The 14,393-nt window shown below is 37.2% G+C and overlaps 3 protein-coding genes across 5 annotated transcripts; all 3 read right to left on the bottom strand.

Moving 5' to 3' along the window:
• Nucleotides 1–350: 350 nt before the first annotated feature.
• Nucleotides 351–3,285, bottom strand: LOC137806054 (pentatricopeptide repeat-containing protein At2g13600-like). The gene has a single exon (XM_068605977.1). It carries the CDS (start codon nt 3,247–3,249, stop codon nt 562–564), a length of 2,688 nt encoding a protein of 895 aa, XP_068462078.1. The 5' UTR covers nt 3,250–3,285; the 3' UTR covers nt 351–561.
• A 1,616-nt stretch (nt 3,286–4,901) lies between these two features.
• LOC137806053 (uncharacterized) lies at nt 4,902–10,039 on the bottom strand. Of its 3 annotated transcripts, XM_068605976.1 has the most exons (5): nt 9,825–10,039; nt 8,610–9,619; nt 7,806–7,943; nt 6,575–6,814; nt 4,902–5,204 (listed from the first exon to the last, which is right to left on the bottom strand). In XM_068605976.1, exons 2-5 carry the CDS (start codon nt 9,474–9,476, stop codon nt 5,091–5,093), a joined length of 1,359 nt encoding a protein of 452 aa, XP_068462077.1. In that variant the 5' UTR covers nt 9,477–9,619; nt 9,825–10,039; the 3' UTR covers nt 4,902–5,090. The 3 variants fall into 3 exon arrangements, with proteins under 3 accessions (XP_068462077.1, XP_068462075.1, XP_068462076.1); XM_068605974.1 differs by lacking the exon at nt 9,825–10,039 and having other exon boundaries at nt 6,575–6,823; nt 8,610–9,744; XM_068605975.1 differs by lacking the exon at nt 9,825–10,039 and having other exon boundaries at nt 8,610–9,744.
• Nucleotides 10,040–10,802: 763 nt separating this feature from the next.
• On the bottom strand, nt 10,803–14,057 carry LOC137806052 (pentatricopeptide repeat-containing protein At5g04780, mitochondrial-like). The gene has a single exon (XM_068605973.1). The coding sequence runs from the start codon at nt 13,721–13,723 to the stop codon at nt 10,952–10,954; it is 2,772 nt and encodes a 923-aa protein (XP_068462074.1). The 5' UTR covers nt 13,724–14,057; the 3' UTR covers nt 10,803–10,951.
• Between the last annotated feature and the right edge of the window lie 336 nt (nt 14,058–14,393).

The raw sequence follows: 14,393 nt of genomic DNA, 5'->3' as shown, positions 1-14,393 counted from the left end.
TCAATTCAACATTTCCAAAAAAAATGGAGAAGAAAGGAAGGCTTGAACAGGGGTTTTATGGAGCATTCAACTTCTGGCCTACGATCAAATTTCTTGTCTGTACTTTCATTGGAATTGATGACTTGCCCTTTGTCCAGCGGGCAATGAGTGTAAATTGGGCGTACAGATATTGGGTTGGGTCAATCTATCATTATCAAACTCAAAACAACCAACACACAGTAAAAGAGATTTGAACAAATAGAGACAAGACACCAATACATCAACTGAGAAAAAACACCACATTCAAAATATTGAAAGTTGCACCCTTTTGTACTAGCACATGGGATGTGTGATTCAACAATATGAAAAGAAAGTTTAATAGTTATAGAATTAGCTCCTTCTTGATTCAATCCTCAACTTCCAAACAGGATAAGTTAAGCAGCGTATATATTTCTGTTCTGTCAAATTGCTAGCAGTTATATGCAGAAGTGCTACTTAATAAAGATAAAAAGTTAACAATTTTGGTATAGTGAACAAACTCTTTTCAAATAATGGTATAGAAAAAAATAATGTGTACCTGAACTACCAAAAGTCTCCACAGGAGCAAAATCCATCCTTGAAATGATGAAATCGATATCGATCTCTCATTATAAGCTCCCTTGAGGTGACCAAAGACAACAACTTTATTACCAAGTGACAATCGTTGCAAACACGAAGATTCTTCATTACATGTATAGGCATCCAAGATGGCAAAGTAAGCAACCCAAAAGCAAAAGCAAGCTTTTCACTATGGTATTTTTTACTCCTATGAGCAGAAGAGCCAACACCAACATATCTTCCTGTATCTTCTACTTTCTTCATCATCTCCTCCAGTTTTATATAAATCTCCTTTATTTGTGGATGACTGGTGTCATCTACAGTGAACACATGTACCCCGTTATCAACCTCAATCCAGCTACAACCTGGACTCTTCCGAATTCCTTTCACTTTCATCAACTTTCTCATATCAGCAACATTTTCTAACTCCCCTAACTCTGCGTATATATTTGCTAGAAGGACATAACCTCCAGAATCTTCAACATTTAACTCCATCAACTTCTTCATGGCAGTTTCAGCTAGTCTTGAATCATGATGGATTCGGCATGCTCCTAGTAGAGCACTCCAAACAGTTGCGTTTGGCTTAAAAGGCATTCCATCTATTAAATTCTTGGCCTGGTCTAGTAACCCTGCTCGACCAAGCAGATCTACCATACAAGCAAAGTGCTCATTTGTTGGAGAAATGCCAAACACTTGAGTCATGGAATCATAATAATGTTTTCCTTCCACTACAAGCCCCATGTGGCTGCACCCAGATAAAACAGCAACGTAGCTTATATGGTCAGGTTTGCACCCTGTTCTCAACATATCCTCAAATGTTTCAATTACTTTCTTGCCTATACCATTTTGTGCAAAGGCTGCCATCATGGCATTCCAGGATATCAGGCTTTTCACGTGTATTGAGTCAAAAACTTTCTGTGCTTCTTTGATTTGTCCACATCTTGAATACATAGTGACAATACTATTTGCGACTGTAACATCCGAACTGAGCCCAAACTTTATGGCATGAGATATGACTTGTGTCCCAAGTTTTACAGTTGCCAAGTCAGCACAAGCCCGGATAGAGGTTGCAAAAGTGACCCAATCCGGTTTGACTGCTTCCCTTCTCATCCAAACATACAATTTCATCCCTTCTTCTGTGAAGCCGTGCTGAAAATATGTGCTTAACATGGAATTCCAAGTTATGACGTTTCGCTCAGGCATAGTATCAAAACATTGGCGTGCCCCATCAATGTCTCTGTTCTGAGAGAATGCATTGATCATGGCCGTCCATGATATGGTATCTCTAAGTGGCATCAATGTAAATGCAAGGGTAGCTTTCTCAGTATCACCACACTTTGCATACATTGTAATGATTGCATTCCCTACAGGAACAAAGGATTCCATCCCACTTTTGATTGAATATCCATGAAGTAGCTCTCCAGGGGCAGCATAATTCTTACCCGAACAAACCCCAAGTACTGTGGCAAGAGTGAAATCATCCAACACCACAGAATCCAATCTCATTTGGTTAAATAGTGCCAAAGCATCTTGGCCAAGTCCAAACTGTGCCACACCAGCAATCAAACAAGTCCAAGAAACTTGATTACGTTCCCCTACACTGTCAAAAACACGCCTAGCCAGTCCTAAGCATCCACATTTGGCATACATGTCTATGAGACCACTTCCAAAAAATGCATCCAGGCTATGTTCCATTCGAAGAATTCGAGCATGCAAATGGGCACCCCATTGTAGATCAGAAATGCTGGCACATGCGCTGAGTACACTACCATAAGTCATGAAATTGGGTCTAAAACCTAGATTGCACATCTCCACGAACATACTAAGACAGCGTACTGCAAGGCCATGTTGAGAGAACACTGATATCAGTGTGTTCCATGAAACGTTGTCACGTTGAGGCATTTGGGTGAAAGCTCGGAGAGCTTCAAAGGGTCCATATAACTGAGAATATCCATAAATCATACTGTTCCAACAAAACAAACTCGGGCTTTCAATGTCAAGGAAAACAGCCTCAGCCAAACGGATTGCTCCACACTTAATATACATATCAACAAGGGAGTTCTGAATGCAAGTTTGGGCTCCCAAATGTAACTTGATGAGATGGGCGTGCAACTGAAGAGCCAACTGAGTGGAGGCAAGGCAAGCACAAGCCTTCATTGTACAAGTATAGGAAAAGGGGTCAAAGTTTTGAATTTCATGATCAGAGTCTCGAAGCATTGACTTAAAAGTTTTGATGCTATGAGCAGAGAAGCCGTTTTGACAATAACCAGATATCATTGTGGTCCAAGAAACAGAGTCTCTCATTCTTACAGGCATTTCATCGAACAAGTTCTCTGCTTCCTGCATCCGACCAGAATGGACGAGTGCATGGAGCATGGTGTTCCAGGTAAAGGTGTTGGCGTGAGTGGTTTGGCGAAAAACACGAAAAGCATCATCTAGCATGGCGCAGTTGGAGTACATGTGCAGTAGATTGTTGAGTAAGAAAAGGGAAGCGTCCAAGCCAGAGAGTATGAGTTGGCCATGAAGTTTGCGAGCAATGAGTGGGGATTTGAGGGAAGTCCCACACTGCTTGAAAGCATCGTAAAACTTCTGAGATAGTTGCATGTAAGACATTTGCTTTACCTGCTCCACAGTTGGAGCAATACAGTTATGATAATTCACCATCACTTTCATATCTTGTTTTTCTTCAAATCAAATTCAAATCTCAATCATTTCTTTCATCAACTAACAGTTTTGAAGACATTTTTTTTTATAAGTTGAAATTTATTGAAAATCTTAAAACTTATTGATCTAGTAAAATAAGTGTAAGCATTCTTATCATTCATCATTATGTTATCATCTAAAGAATATCAGCCACACCAAATTAAAATATTCAAATTGATTGAATCATTGGTTCATAGAGCATTAGAAAAATATAAACTGGATTAATTCAATTTAGTATTGGAATTTGATTTTAATTATTGAACTTATCTAATTTAATCGATTATTTATACTTTATACTTCATTTTCTATCGATATTAATTATTCATGATGCGAGATGTAGAAAGAAAGAGTTAAGTTGCTTTAAAGTATACAATATGTTAGGAATTCTTAGACTACATAATGGAAATAGGAAAAAAAAGAAAAAAAATGAATTTTGAGATGTATATTTTAGTTTAAGTTAATATAAAACATACTAAAGAATTTGTTATAGGAAGGGGAAATAGGGATTCTTTATCTCTGTTTTTATTTCCTATGAAGAGGTTAATCATGATGATGAATGAAGTTATGAAGAGAAATATATTCATCTCATAAATATTGGAAACAATATATTGATAATTGAAAGAAAAAAATGGAAAAAAAGACTATGGTTGTTAAAGCCATTTTGTAGCTATTTGATGTTGCATTGAAGTTAAAAGGGAATTTCTATATAAAAAAAAGATTAACTTATCAAAATTTATCAAGATTAGCATAATGAATTTGTTAATTAAGTTAATCTTAATTGGATGTATTAAACAAAACTCAATCTCTTCAACCCATTAACAACTTAAGTACAACTAGCTTACATCAATATTATTATTTCATCTAGACTACTTCTTCCTGCACCACCTCCATATATTCTTCTCTCACTTCCATGAATTTTTGTATTTTAAAAATGTCATTTTGTAATATTTTAGATTACATAATTCAAAAGTCTTTTTCTAAATTTATAATTAGTTTATGTAATTCAGAATTTTTTTTTCAAATGTGTGATTAGTTTTCAGATTACATAATTCAGAAATCTTTTCTAATATGAGATTAACTTTCGGATTATGTAATCTGAAAGTCCTTTTCAAATTCATGATTAGTTTCCAAATTATATATTCCGAAAGTCTTTTCTGAATTTGAGAATAACTTCCATATTATATAATCCAGAATCTATATAATTTTTTTAAATTGCTTCCGAAGGATTATAGAGTGGCACAATAGAGTGGCACAAAAAGGATAAAAAAGTATTTTTATGTTTAGTTTGGAATGACACAAAAAAATATGGAGGTGTAGAAAAAAGCAATCCTTCATCTACTTTACGGACAATAGTATAAAAAAATTATTATGTTTCACTTGAATATGTTTTTCGTATTATTGATTAAATATTCCACCATAACCTTCCAATTCAAAATAAAGGTTCATAGAATTCATCTAAAAAGTTTCTTTTAAGGCAATTTGACTGAACCATGTTGTATAGTAGTCGTTGTTTTTAGTTTATTTATTAATCAACAAAAGAGACTTTTTAGAAGCAAACAAACATGTTAACAATGCACAGAAATCTTTTCTATAAATGCATTCATGAAAGTGGCAAGTTACTCTGAGCTAAGTTTGTCACCATCTCATTTGATTCCTCCTTAATGTCACATGTCAGAATCTACTCGGAGTCAGTACAGGTATTATTTTTCCTCTTTATTGTTACATCGATGGAGAAAAGGTAGAAAGTGTGAACTAAGATGGGGTAGGTGCTGCACCATTTGCTCATAACTCATCCCATCATCATTGAATGCTCATAACTCATCTTTGGATGCTCCATCTCTTCCATGGTCATTGAATGATGCATATGCCTTGATTATTGATTCGTAGATTTCAATCCCTTTCAAGTATTCATCTTTGTGCAGAAACTGCATAAAGGAGGGGGGAAAATACTGGGGTCAAATTTGAATTTCAAACTAAACACAGTTATCAAAATCAGAGATTCTGGCAGAAACACATTAGTGCAATTCATACCCAAAAAGAAGAAAAAATGTCCATTCCTATGCCAGTGATCTGTGAGACAACCTCCCAAACAATGGTGGTTTTGTTATGAGTGCCCCATGTGGTACTTAAGATTTGAGGCTCTCACTCTAGAGTAATATTTTCGGTTAGATTCTAATTTTATGTCTAAGTACTGATAATTGATGTCTTCAATGTTTTCATTTGGGTGTTAGGCCTATACGTTTGTGAAAATTACACTAAGAAATAATTTTTTCTAATGAAAGCACACTCCCAAAAGTGCACTCAATCAAATTTAATGTGATTCAATCTACATCCACAAACATTCAAGAAAAATATTTTACTATTCAACATGCAATTGTTTTCAAGAGAAAATTGCAGACCCTGCCACACGATTTGACAAGAATAAAATTTGCATGAGAGGGTTTGCAATTTTACATCAGAATCAGAACACACAACTACCAAAGTCCACTATACACCAAAAAACTTATTAAGTTGTAACGTAAATACTCAAATCAACTCCCTATTTTTATAATAATTTATTTTCCCTGCTTCATATTACTCAATGTGCAATTTTAGTGAATACCCACTTGAGAACAGCATATGCTGGATTAAAACCAAATACATGATATGTGAGTGAAGTTGTCAAAGAGAGAAGTGAAAGCTGTTGTGGATGTCAGCATTTAAAGGGAGTGACAATGTTAGAAGTTTCACATAAAGTAGAATGAATAGTACTAGATATTAAGGCTCTCTCACCTAATGGACTAGTCTTTTGGATTAGGCTATCTTCGTGTCCTTAAATCCAAACAGTTTTCCGTAATAGCTTATCCCTCTATGATTCCCTCTATTCCAAAATAATAGTACTTTCAGATTTTAAGTTATTTACTCAACAATATTTCTACATATAATTAAGAGTAAGTAAAAAAGAATCACTTACATTAAAAAAAAAGTAGTTGAAAAGTTAAAGGGTAGTTTTGACTAAATTAGTATTAATTGAATTGAACCTGAAAAGACTATTGTTTTAGTAGAATCAAGCAGATATATATTCATTGACTCTTACACGTTTATTGTTACACTTTCTTTACCACAAACTATGCTCTGATCTGGCAGACAAGGGTTTGTAAGAGGCTAAAGTCAACCCAGGATGCAGGACTCTATAGCAAGCTTCAGTTCTAAATAACAAATCAGATATATGATTTTAAAGACAATCATAACTCTTATGCAAATAAGCTTACCGACAAAACAAGCAATTATGCATACAATAAATTAAAGGAATCACCTCATTATGGTCATGGAGTAGAACAGGAGTGTTTGCCATAGGTGAGAATCCAATTGCTGGTAATCCAAGTTCACGGAAGTAGCGTGAATCTGTAGCTGCAGGAAAGACCTCCGGCTTACCAAGTTTCCCACCAGCCAGTTCGACAGCATTTCCTAAAAGGTTCCACCAGGGATTGGAACTATCCGTTTCTGTGAGGAGTAGTTTCCCAGACTTATTGCGAGTGGATGCCTTCTGTTTGAACTGCCCAAGCTAATTAAAATTAGATGAAGAATCCATTAAGAGGGTCATCTAATCTGAAAATGAAGAAAGCCTAATAATCATGTGGTATGCAAACGAGAATTTGAACCAAAGTGATCACCCATATCATCACATAAGACGACAACATGGCACTTTCCAACCAATATATATCCATTTCATAACCATCACCATAGCGACCTTAGTATTAGTAAAGGCAGGTCAATCTGGGATGTTAAAATTGAACAGCCATTTTAAATAATTTATAAATTCAATTCCAAAAGCCTAACCGAGATCAATCCCCATCCTCCAAACAAATACCTTAATGTCTTCACCCTTTGTTTGAGTACTATAACAATCTAAATTAAAAATTTATTAATTTCAACTCGTTTCATTTTATTTGTTTCTAGCACAAGCTTTACATTCCATATACACATGCAAGTATGATTCACGGTAAGCACCGTCAACAAACAATTGTGCTATTACAGTCATCTCAAACATCATCCGTACTCACATCCACAACCTATACATCTCAACAAATAAAACTAGGAATTGTCATATCAAATGTGTGACTAAATATATGTAGATGGTTCGTAGTAATCCAATCGTGGATGACATGATAGGTCCAACAAATTTTGTTAGGATACATTCTGATTCTATCTTATAAAGTAAATTTAAAGCTTAATTTAACCTAAAAAAATCCGTTTGCGAGTAGGAGTTTGCACTTATTTATATACTATAATTTAATAGTATCTTTATCTTTAGTCAATGTGCAATATCCAGCAAAATTAAACAAAAATTGCAGAAGGTGAAGGTCATTATCTAATATGTTCTAGTGTATAAGTTCTATCTAAATTAAACAACACAAGGTTTCTCTGAGTGCAAAATTCCAGTAGTGAAAAAGCCAAGCAGTGAATCAACTATAAGCAGGGTGCATTAAAACATATACAAGATGGAAGAAATATATAGAGCAAAGAGTGGATAATTAGCTAATTACAGCGAATGACATATTGCGGGATGAAGGTGCCCATTCTTCAGCAATGCGTCTCTCCAAGGATTCTGGATCAGCTGTAGGTGGCACCCGAATGTCAAATCCAGCTTCTGCTTCAGACGGCTGCAAATTCATGACAAAACCCTGGCAAAGCAAAAGGCGAATAGAATAGAATCATCAGAGACTCCCAGTCACTCAACCATGATGATGATGGTTCGTGAGGCATGTGAAATGTGTCAATTAAATTATAACCATGTTGAAGAAACACAGTCAAATGTAGTGTCGAATTCTGACAAAACAAGAGAAAACAAAATGCCGAGGAGTAGCAGCAGTAACATTGTGTATTACAGTAAGGTTTGTTTCATTTGTTAAAATTCCCATGGGTGTGGTGGAATTCTTTTGGGAATGAGACCTACCAACACAAAAAGGGAAATGGAAGCTGCATGATTGATCAATGGAAAGCACATGAATTTGACTTCACCGTGATGACCCACATGATTAGTTTGAAAAAGAGAGATGATTGATCAATGGAAAGCACATGAATTTGACTTCACCTTGATGACCCACATGATTAGTTTGAAAAAGAGAGATGATTTATCAATGGAAAGCACATGAATTTGACTTCACCTTGATGACCCACATGATTAGTTTGAAAAAGAGAGATGATTGATCAATGGAAAGCACATGAATTTGACTTCACCTTGATGACCCACATGATTAGTTTGAAAAAGAGAGAGATATTGGCAACATTTTTGTTGTCTTGAAGTGTATTTATTGTATGAGAAGAAGAGAAGGTGGTGGTTGACTTACAGTGGGAGATGGAGTTCCAGCCTTGAGAAACACCATGTTAACAGAAACAACATCGCCTTCAGCTTTCAACCCGGCCTTGATGAGGTCGAGCTGGGAGGCGCGGAACCTTCTGATAGATTCAATGCTCTTGAGGAGATTCTCCATGGCAGAGTTATCATAAAGCTTGGATCCATGGCCAGGAGCCCCAACGGCCTTGATGACCATCCACCAGGGGCTTCTCTCGGCGTAGAAGGCCCTGTAGTGTGCATCGGGGGAAGCCAGCCCTTCATCAAGCACCACGCCGACATTCATCCGTCGGAAGATCTCGGATTGGGCGAACTTCTCGGCGCCGTCATGGCCGCCGATTTCCTCGTCGGGGGAGAAGGCGAGGTAGAGAGAGCGGAGGGGGCGGAAGTTTCGGGCCTTGAGGCGGCGGAGGGCTTCGAGGTACTGCATGCCGACGCACTTCATGTCCTGAGAGCCGCGGGCGAAGATGCGGCCGTGGGAGTCGAGGTGGGCGCTGAAGGGGTGGTGGTCCCACTTGGCGTGCTCGGAGGGAACGACGTCGGTGTGGGAGTAGAGGAGGATGGAGGGAAGGTGGGGGTTTGTGCCCTCCCATTTGAGAAGAACCAGAGGCTTCCCTTCCACAAACTCTATGCTTTGGGATTCCAGGGAAAGCTCTTTCCCTTCCGATATCAGAAACTCTGCTGCTTCCTTGTAACCAGGGTTTGGTTGGGCAGTGTTGATTTTCAGGTATTGCTGGAATCTTGATATGATGCTGCTTTCTTCTGATTCTGACTCTGACTCTGATAATGCTTCCATCCCTTTTGCTGCTATCAAAACTGTGAGGAAGATGAACATGATGTTTCTGCAACTCCACAACTCCATCGCTGCTGCTCACTGTTTCTCTCTCACTCTCTCCACACTTTTAAATATTCACAACCATACGTTTATATAGAATTTTTTTATAGAAATTTTGGCATCATTTTACAACTTCAAATCTTAGCTATGGTGACATCTCCAACGATCATCTGCCATCAACATGTAACAAGATAACGTTTATATATAATTTATTTTCATATAAAATTTTCATGTTTATGTAGCTTATAACTTGACACATCTATGTATGACCCTCAAACAAAAACAATCTTCGGTCATTAAAATGTAACAAGATAAAGTTTATATATAATTTATTAACACAAACAATTTTGATTTAAGTGAGAGACCCTCCCTTACCTTGTCATCTAACCATGCATGTGTCTTACTGTTATTTCAATCCCTTTCAACTTTTCTTCTCTATGCAAAATCTGCATATGGTAGAAGCATTGGTCGATGGACAAACACTTGTGCAGTTTCAAGTAGAAAAATATCAAATGAACAAAAACTTTAACCAAAACATCCTTTTCAATGGAACGCATCTAAAAACTAACAGTTTTACAGATCTTTTCCTTATTACAAACATCACCTTTATCCAACTTATAAGATTTCATATTGCATTTGCACTCCAACACTAACTTTTTTCCTTTTAGTTTGATTAATTAGTTAATCTCAACACGTTTCATCTATTTTTGTCATTTGCTCTATTTCCATATCCACGTGACGGCAGAGATTGGAAAGAAATTAACAGTCAAGCAATTATAGTCATTGGACACATCCACACCCTTACACACCACATTGGTGCTCAAACCAATGACCAAAATAAAATTGAGCCAACTGACACAACAGTACTTACAGTGAATATATCTGCAGCAGACCAATCTCATTATCTTGTATCTTTTAATGAAGATACCAGTTACTGTGGCTACAAATTTTCACGAAAGTGAAAAACAAAAGATTGAATCAATATCCTCTATCATCTTTCTACATTTACTTTTTGAACAGTAGCAGGACAGAGGTATATACATTATTAGTCCAATAATTAATAACCACCACTGAAATCATTACCCGGTTTTTAATTAGTCAAAAATGAACTTCAAAACCACTAGAGCCACCCAAACATATCCAGTTGGTGAATGGGATAATAAGGTGCATTAAACACCGAATGTCAAGTAATTTGAATGAGATAAAGAACCAGTTCAGCCGTAACTGAAATCTTGTCTGACTAGCCTTCATCTCAGACAAGAAATCACAATTTTAGAGCAACATCTGGCTTCCTACATCTTAACCAATGTCTTTTTCCAACATGAATCCAGTGGAAATATAGGGAAATAATAATGAACCTCGAGTAAACTGGATATCTGACTTCTGAGTAATTATACCATCAGTCTGTGTTTCAATGGTGACAATAGTCATGAAACAGTTGCAGTAGTAAAGATAAAGAATCTGCGTATCTTGTGATACTGAAAGAATGGATGATAATGACATTACCAATAATCACCACAGGAACATGAGCCATCTTTAAAATGGTGGAATCTATTAATATCTCTAACAATAATTTCCCTTGAAACAATTTTACATACAAATTTGAAAAAGATGTGGCAGTCAACACAAATTCGTAGATTCTTCTTCACCCTTATAGGGGCACCAGGTGGCGTGGCAATCAATCCAAAGGCCACAGCAAGTTTCTCACTGTGGTGATATAAGAGCTTCTCCTTTTCACTTCTGTTCACATTATGTATATCAATCTCTACAACGGGACTGTATCCAGCCTTACTTAGAAGGTTACCCAACTGATCCAATTTAGCATATATTTCATCACTTCTAGAATGACTTCTGTCTCCAACTATGAAAGTGTATACCTTGTCTTTGATCTCAATCCAACTCATTCCAGGCTCCTTCTTCACCTTGCTGTCTTTCATTAGCTTTCGAACCTTAGCAACATTTTCCCACATCCCTGCAGAGGCATAGATGTTTGCAAGGAGAACATGGGTACCGGATTTGTCTGGCTCAAGATCAAAAAGCATCTCTGCAGCTTTCTGACCGAGTTCTATATTTTTATGGATTCTCGCAGCTCCTAGAAGTGCCCCCCAAACTGAGCCATCTGCCTCAAATGGAATGGAATTTACAAGCTCCATTGCTTCATTTAATTTCCCAGATCGTCCAAGGATATCAATCATGCAAGCATAATGCTCTTGTGTGGGTTTAATCCCAAACATTTCCTCCATTTTTTCAAAATATTGCCTTCCCTCATTTACCAAACCAGCATGATTGCATGCACAAAGAACACTAACTAGAGTAATATGGTTGGGCGGCACACCATCTCTAAGCATTTGATTGAACAACTGAAGAGCCTCTTTCCCATGGCCATGCTGAGCATATCCTCCTATCATTGCAGACCATGAGACTATTCCTCTGTTAGGTATCTCAAAAAAGGCACGATCAGCATCCTCTATGCTTCCACATTTTGCATACATATTAACCAGAGAGTTGCTGGCAAAAATATCACCCATAAATCCAAACTTGATGGCATGGACATGTAATTGCTTCCCTTTCTCATATGCAGACAATTTTGCACATGCATTTAAGAGAGAACTGCAGATAAATGGATCTGGCTTGATATCTGCATCTTGCATTTGTAAATATAGCTTTAAAGCCTCCTCCCCATCCCCATATTGAGAATATGCTGTTATCATGGATGTGTAAGCCACCAAATCTTCCCAAGTGCGCTCTTGAAATATTTTTGAAGCTTCATCCATATGGTTACATTTCCCATATGTGTCAAGAAGACTGTTTATAACATAGAAATCTGAATAAATTCCAGATTTGATGGAAATTGTATGAATCTGCTTACACACCTTAATTGCCTGCAAGCTGGCCACAGATTTGAGAACTGTTGAAATAGTAGTATGGTTGAAATCTATATCTTCATTGTACATTTTAGAAAAAAGTGAGACTGCTTCTGAGTCATCGCCACACTGTGAGTAACCAGAGATCAAAGCATTCCATGCAATAACGTCCTTCTTTGGCATTGAATCATAAGCTCTTCTCGCATCATCCATCATTTCACACTTGGAATACATATCTATAAGTCCAACAGAAGCAAACAAATCTGAATCAGCATCCATCTTTATCAAACTAGAGTGTAACTGTCTACCCAACTCCTTGCACCCTATTGCAGCACAGGCCTTTAAAGCACTTGACAGTGTAAACATATTGGGAGAAGTTCCTGAGCTATTCATCTCATCCAAGAGCACTAAAGCCAAATCATTACGATCGTGAAGAACACAACCTGCAATAACTGCATTCCAAGAAACAACATCAGGGTGTGCAATTTCCTGAAAAACAGCAACCGCCCCTACAATCTCCCCCGCTTTAGAATACGTGTCAACTAACGCATTTGCAGAAAATTGATCCAAATCAAGCCCCATCTTCAGCATAAGTCCATGAAGCGTCTTTCCTAGACCACCATCCTGCAACCCGGCACAGACATTCAATATGATGGAAATGCTGAACTCATTAGGCCTTATTCCACTCCTCACCATTTCCTTAAATAGATCCACAGCCTCACCTCTCAGCTCACTTTGCACATAAGAAGAGAACAAGGCATTCCACGAAACAACATTTTGCTCCACAATTCCACCAAATAACCTCTTAGAATCATCTAGTAACCCACATTTGGCATACATAACAACCAAAGTGTTACCAACAAACCCATCAGACTCGAACCCCGTGACCACAGCCATCCCATGAACCTTCCTCCCCATGTTCAAATCTCTCTTCATCGAACATGCCTTAAGCACACTTGGGAAGGTATACTCATTGCACTTAACACCCAACAAAAACATCTCATTAAACACCAACAGTGCCTCCTCCACAAACCCATTTTGCACATACCCAGATAACAACGAAGACCAAGAAACCACATCTGGTTCAGAACTTTCATCAACCAGCTTGCGGGCATACCCAAAACGACAACACTTAGAATAGAGTGTTACCAAGTGGTTCCTGAGACTTGGATGGCGGGAAAATCCAAACTTGATCAAGTGGGCATGGAGTTCCATACCTGAAGTTAGGGACTTTGCAGCAACACACTGTGATAAGAGGTTGGAATAGGATACGGGTGGTTTTGTGAGGCTTTGTGAAGACGTGGTTTGTATAGTGGGGGGTTTGAATGCCATGTAGAGACGTTGAAGAGTACTGTGTGGAAGGAAATTGATGTACCAAGACCTTGAAGATGTTTTGTTCATTGACAACATGATATTGTTATTGCAAATTGCACTAGTTCTCTCAGCGTATGAAGAGAAATTTTGAGATTTTGCAGGAATCGTTATATGTTGCTGCTTTCTTCAGCTTCTGCTTCTGATTCTGATTCTGACACTGATGCTTCGATTGATATTGCTGCTATCATAAGTACGAGGAAAATGATCATGATGTTTCTGCGACTGAACACCATTGCTGCTTCTGCTTTCCGTTTGTCTCGAAACACCTACTTGGGTTTGTTTATTTCTTATTGATGAAACGTTCATCAGAGATCAATTCGAAGTCCGGCATCAGAGATTAAAACTGACCGAAACAATTATATTCAAGTAGAGTATTAAAGAGATTAATAAAAAATTAAGCATTAAGTAGTATATTCTTAACCATATATTAAAGGGAGTTTCTTCCTGCATTTCTACATTCTTAAAATATCAAAATTACCCTTTTATAGTTTTATGTGATTCCAGAATAAGAGTTTTGTGAATAAAATGTGTTTCTGGAATAGGTTCCATAAGTAAAGATGGTTTGAAATTTGGAAGACAACAAACCATTCCATAATACATTTTTTTTATTTTTTTATTTGTAAATTTGAAATTAATAAAATGTGTTCCAAAAAATAAGTTTTGGACATATTTCGGAAAGAACAATCTCAAAGTCATTTTTAAAAGG

Source organism: Phaseolus vulgaris, chromosome 3, assembly GCF_000499845.2.
Source record: "Phaseolus vulgaris cultivar G19833 chromosome 3, P. vulgaris v2.0, whole genome shotgun sequence".
In the NCBI taxonomy this organism is placed as follows: domain Eukaryota; kingdom Viridiplantae; phylum Streptophyta; class Magnoliopsida; order Fabales; family Fabaceae; genus Phaseolus; species Phaseolus vulgaris.
This window is presented reverse-complemented; position numbering and strand designations above follow the sequence as displayed.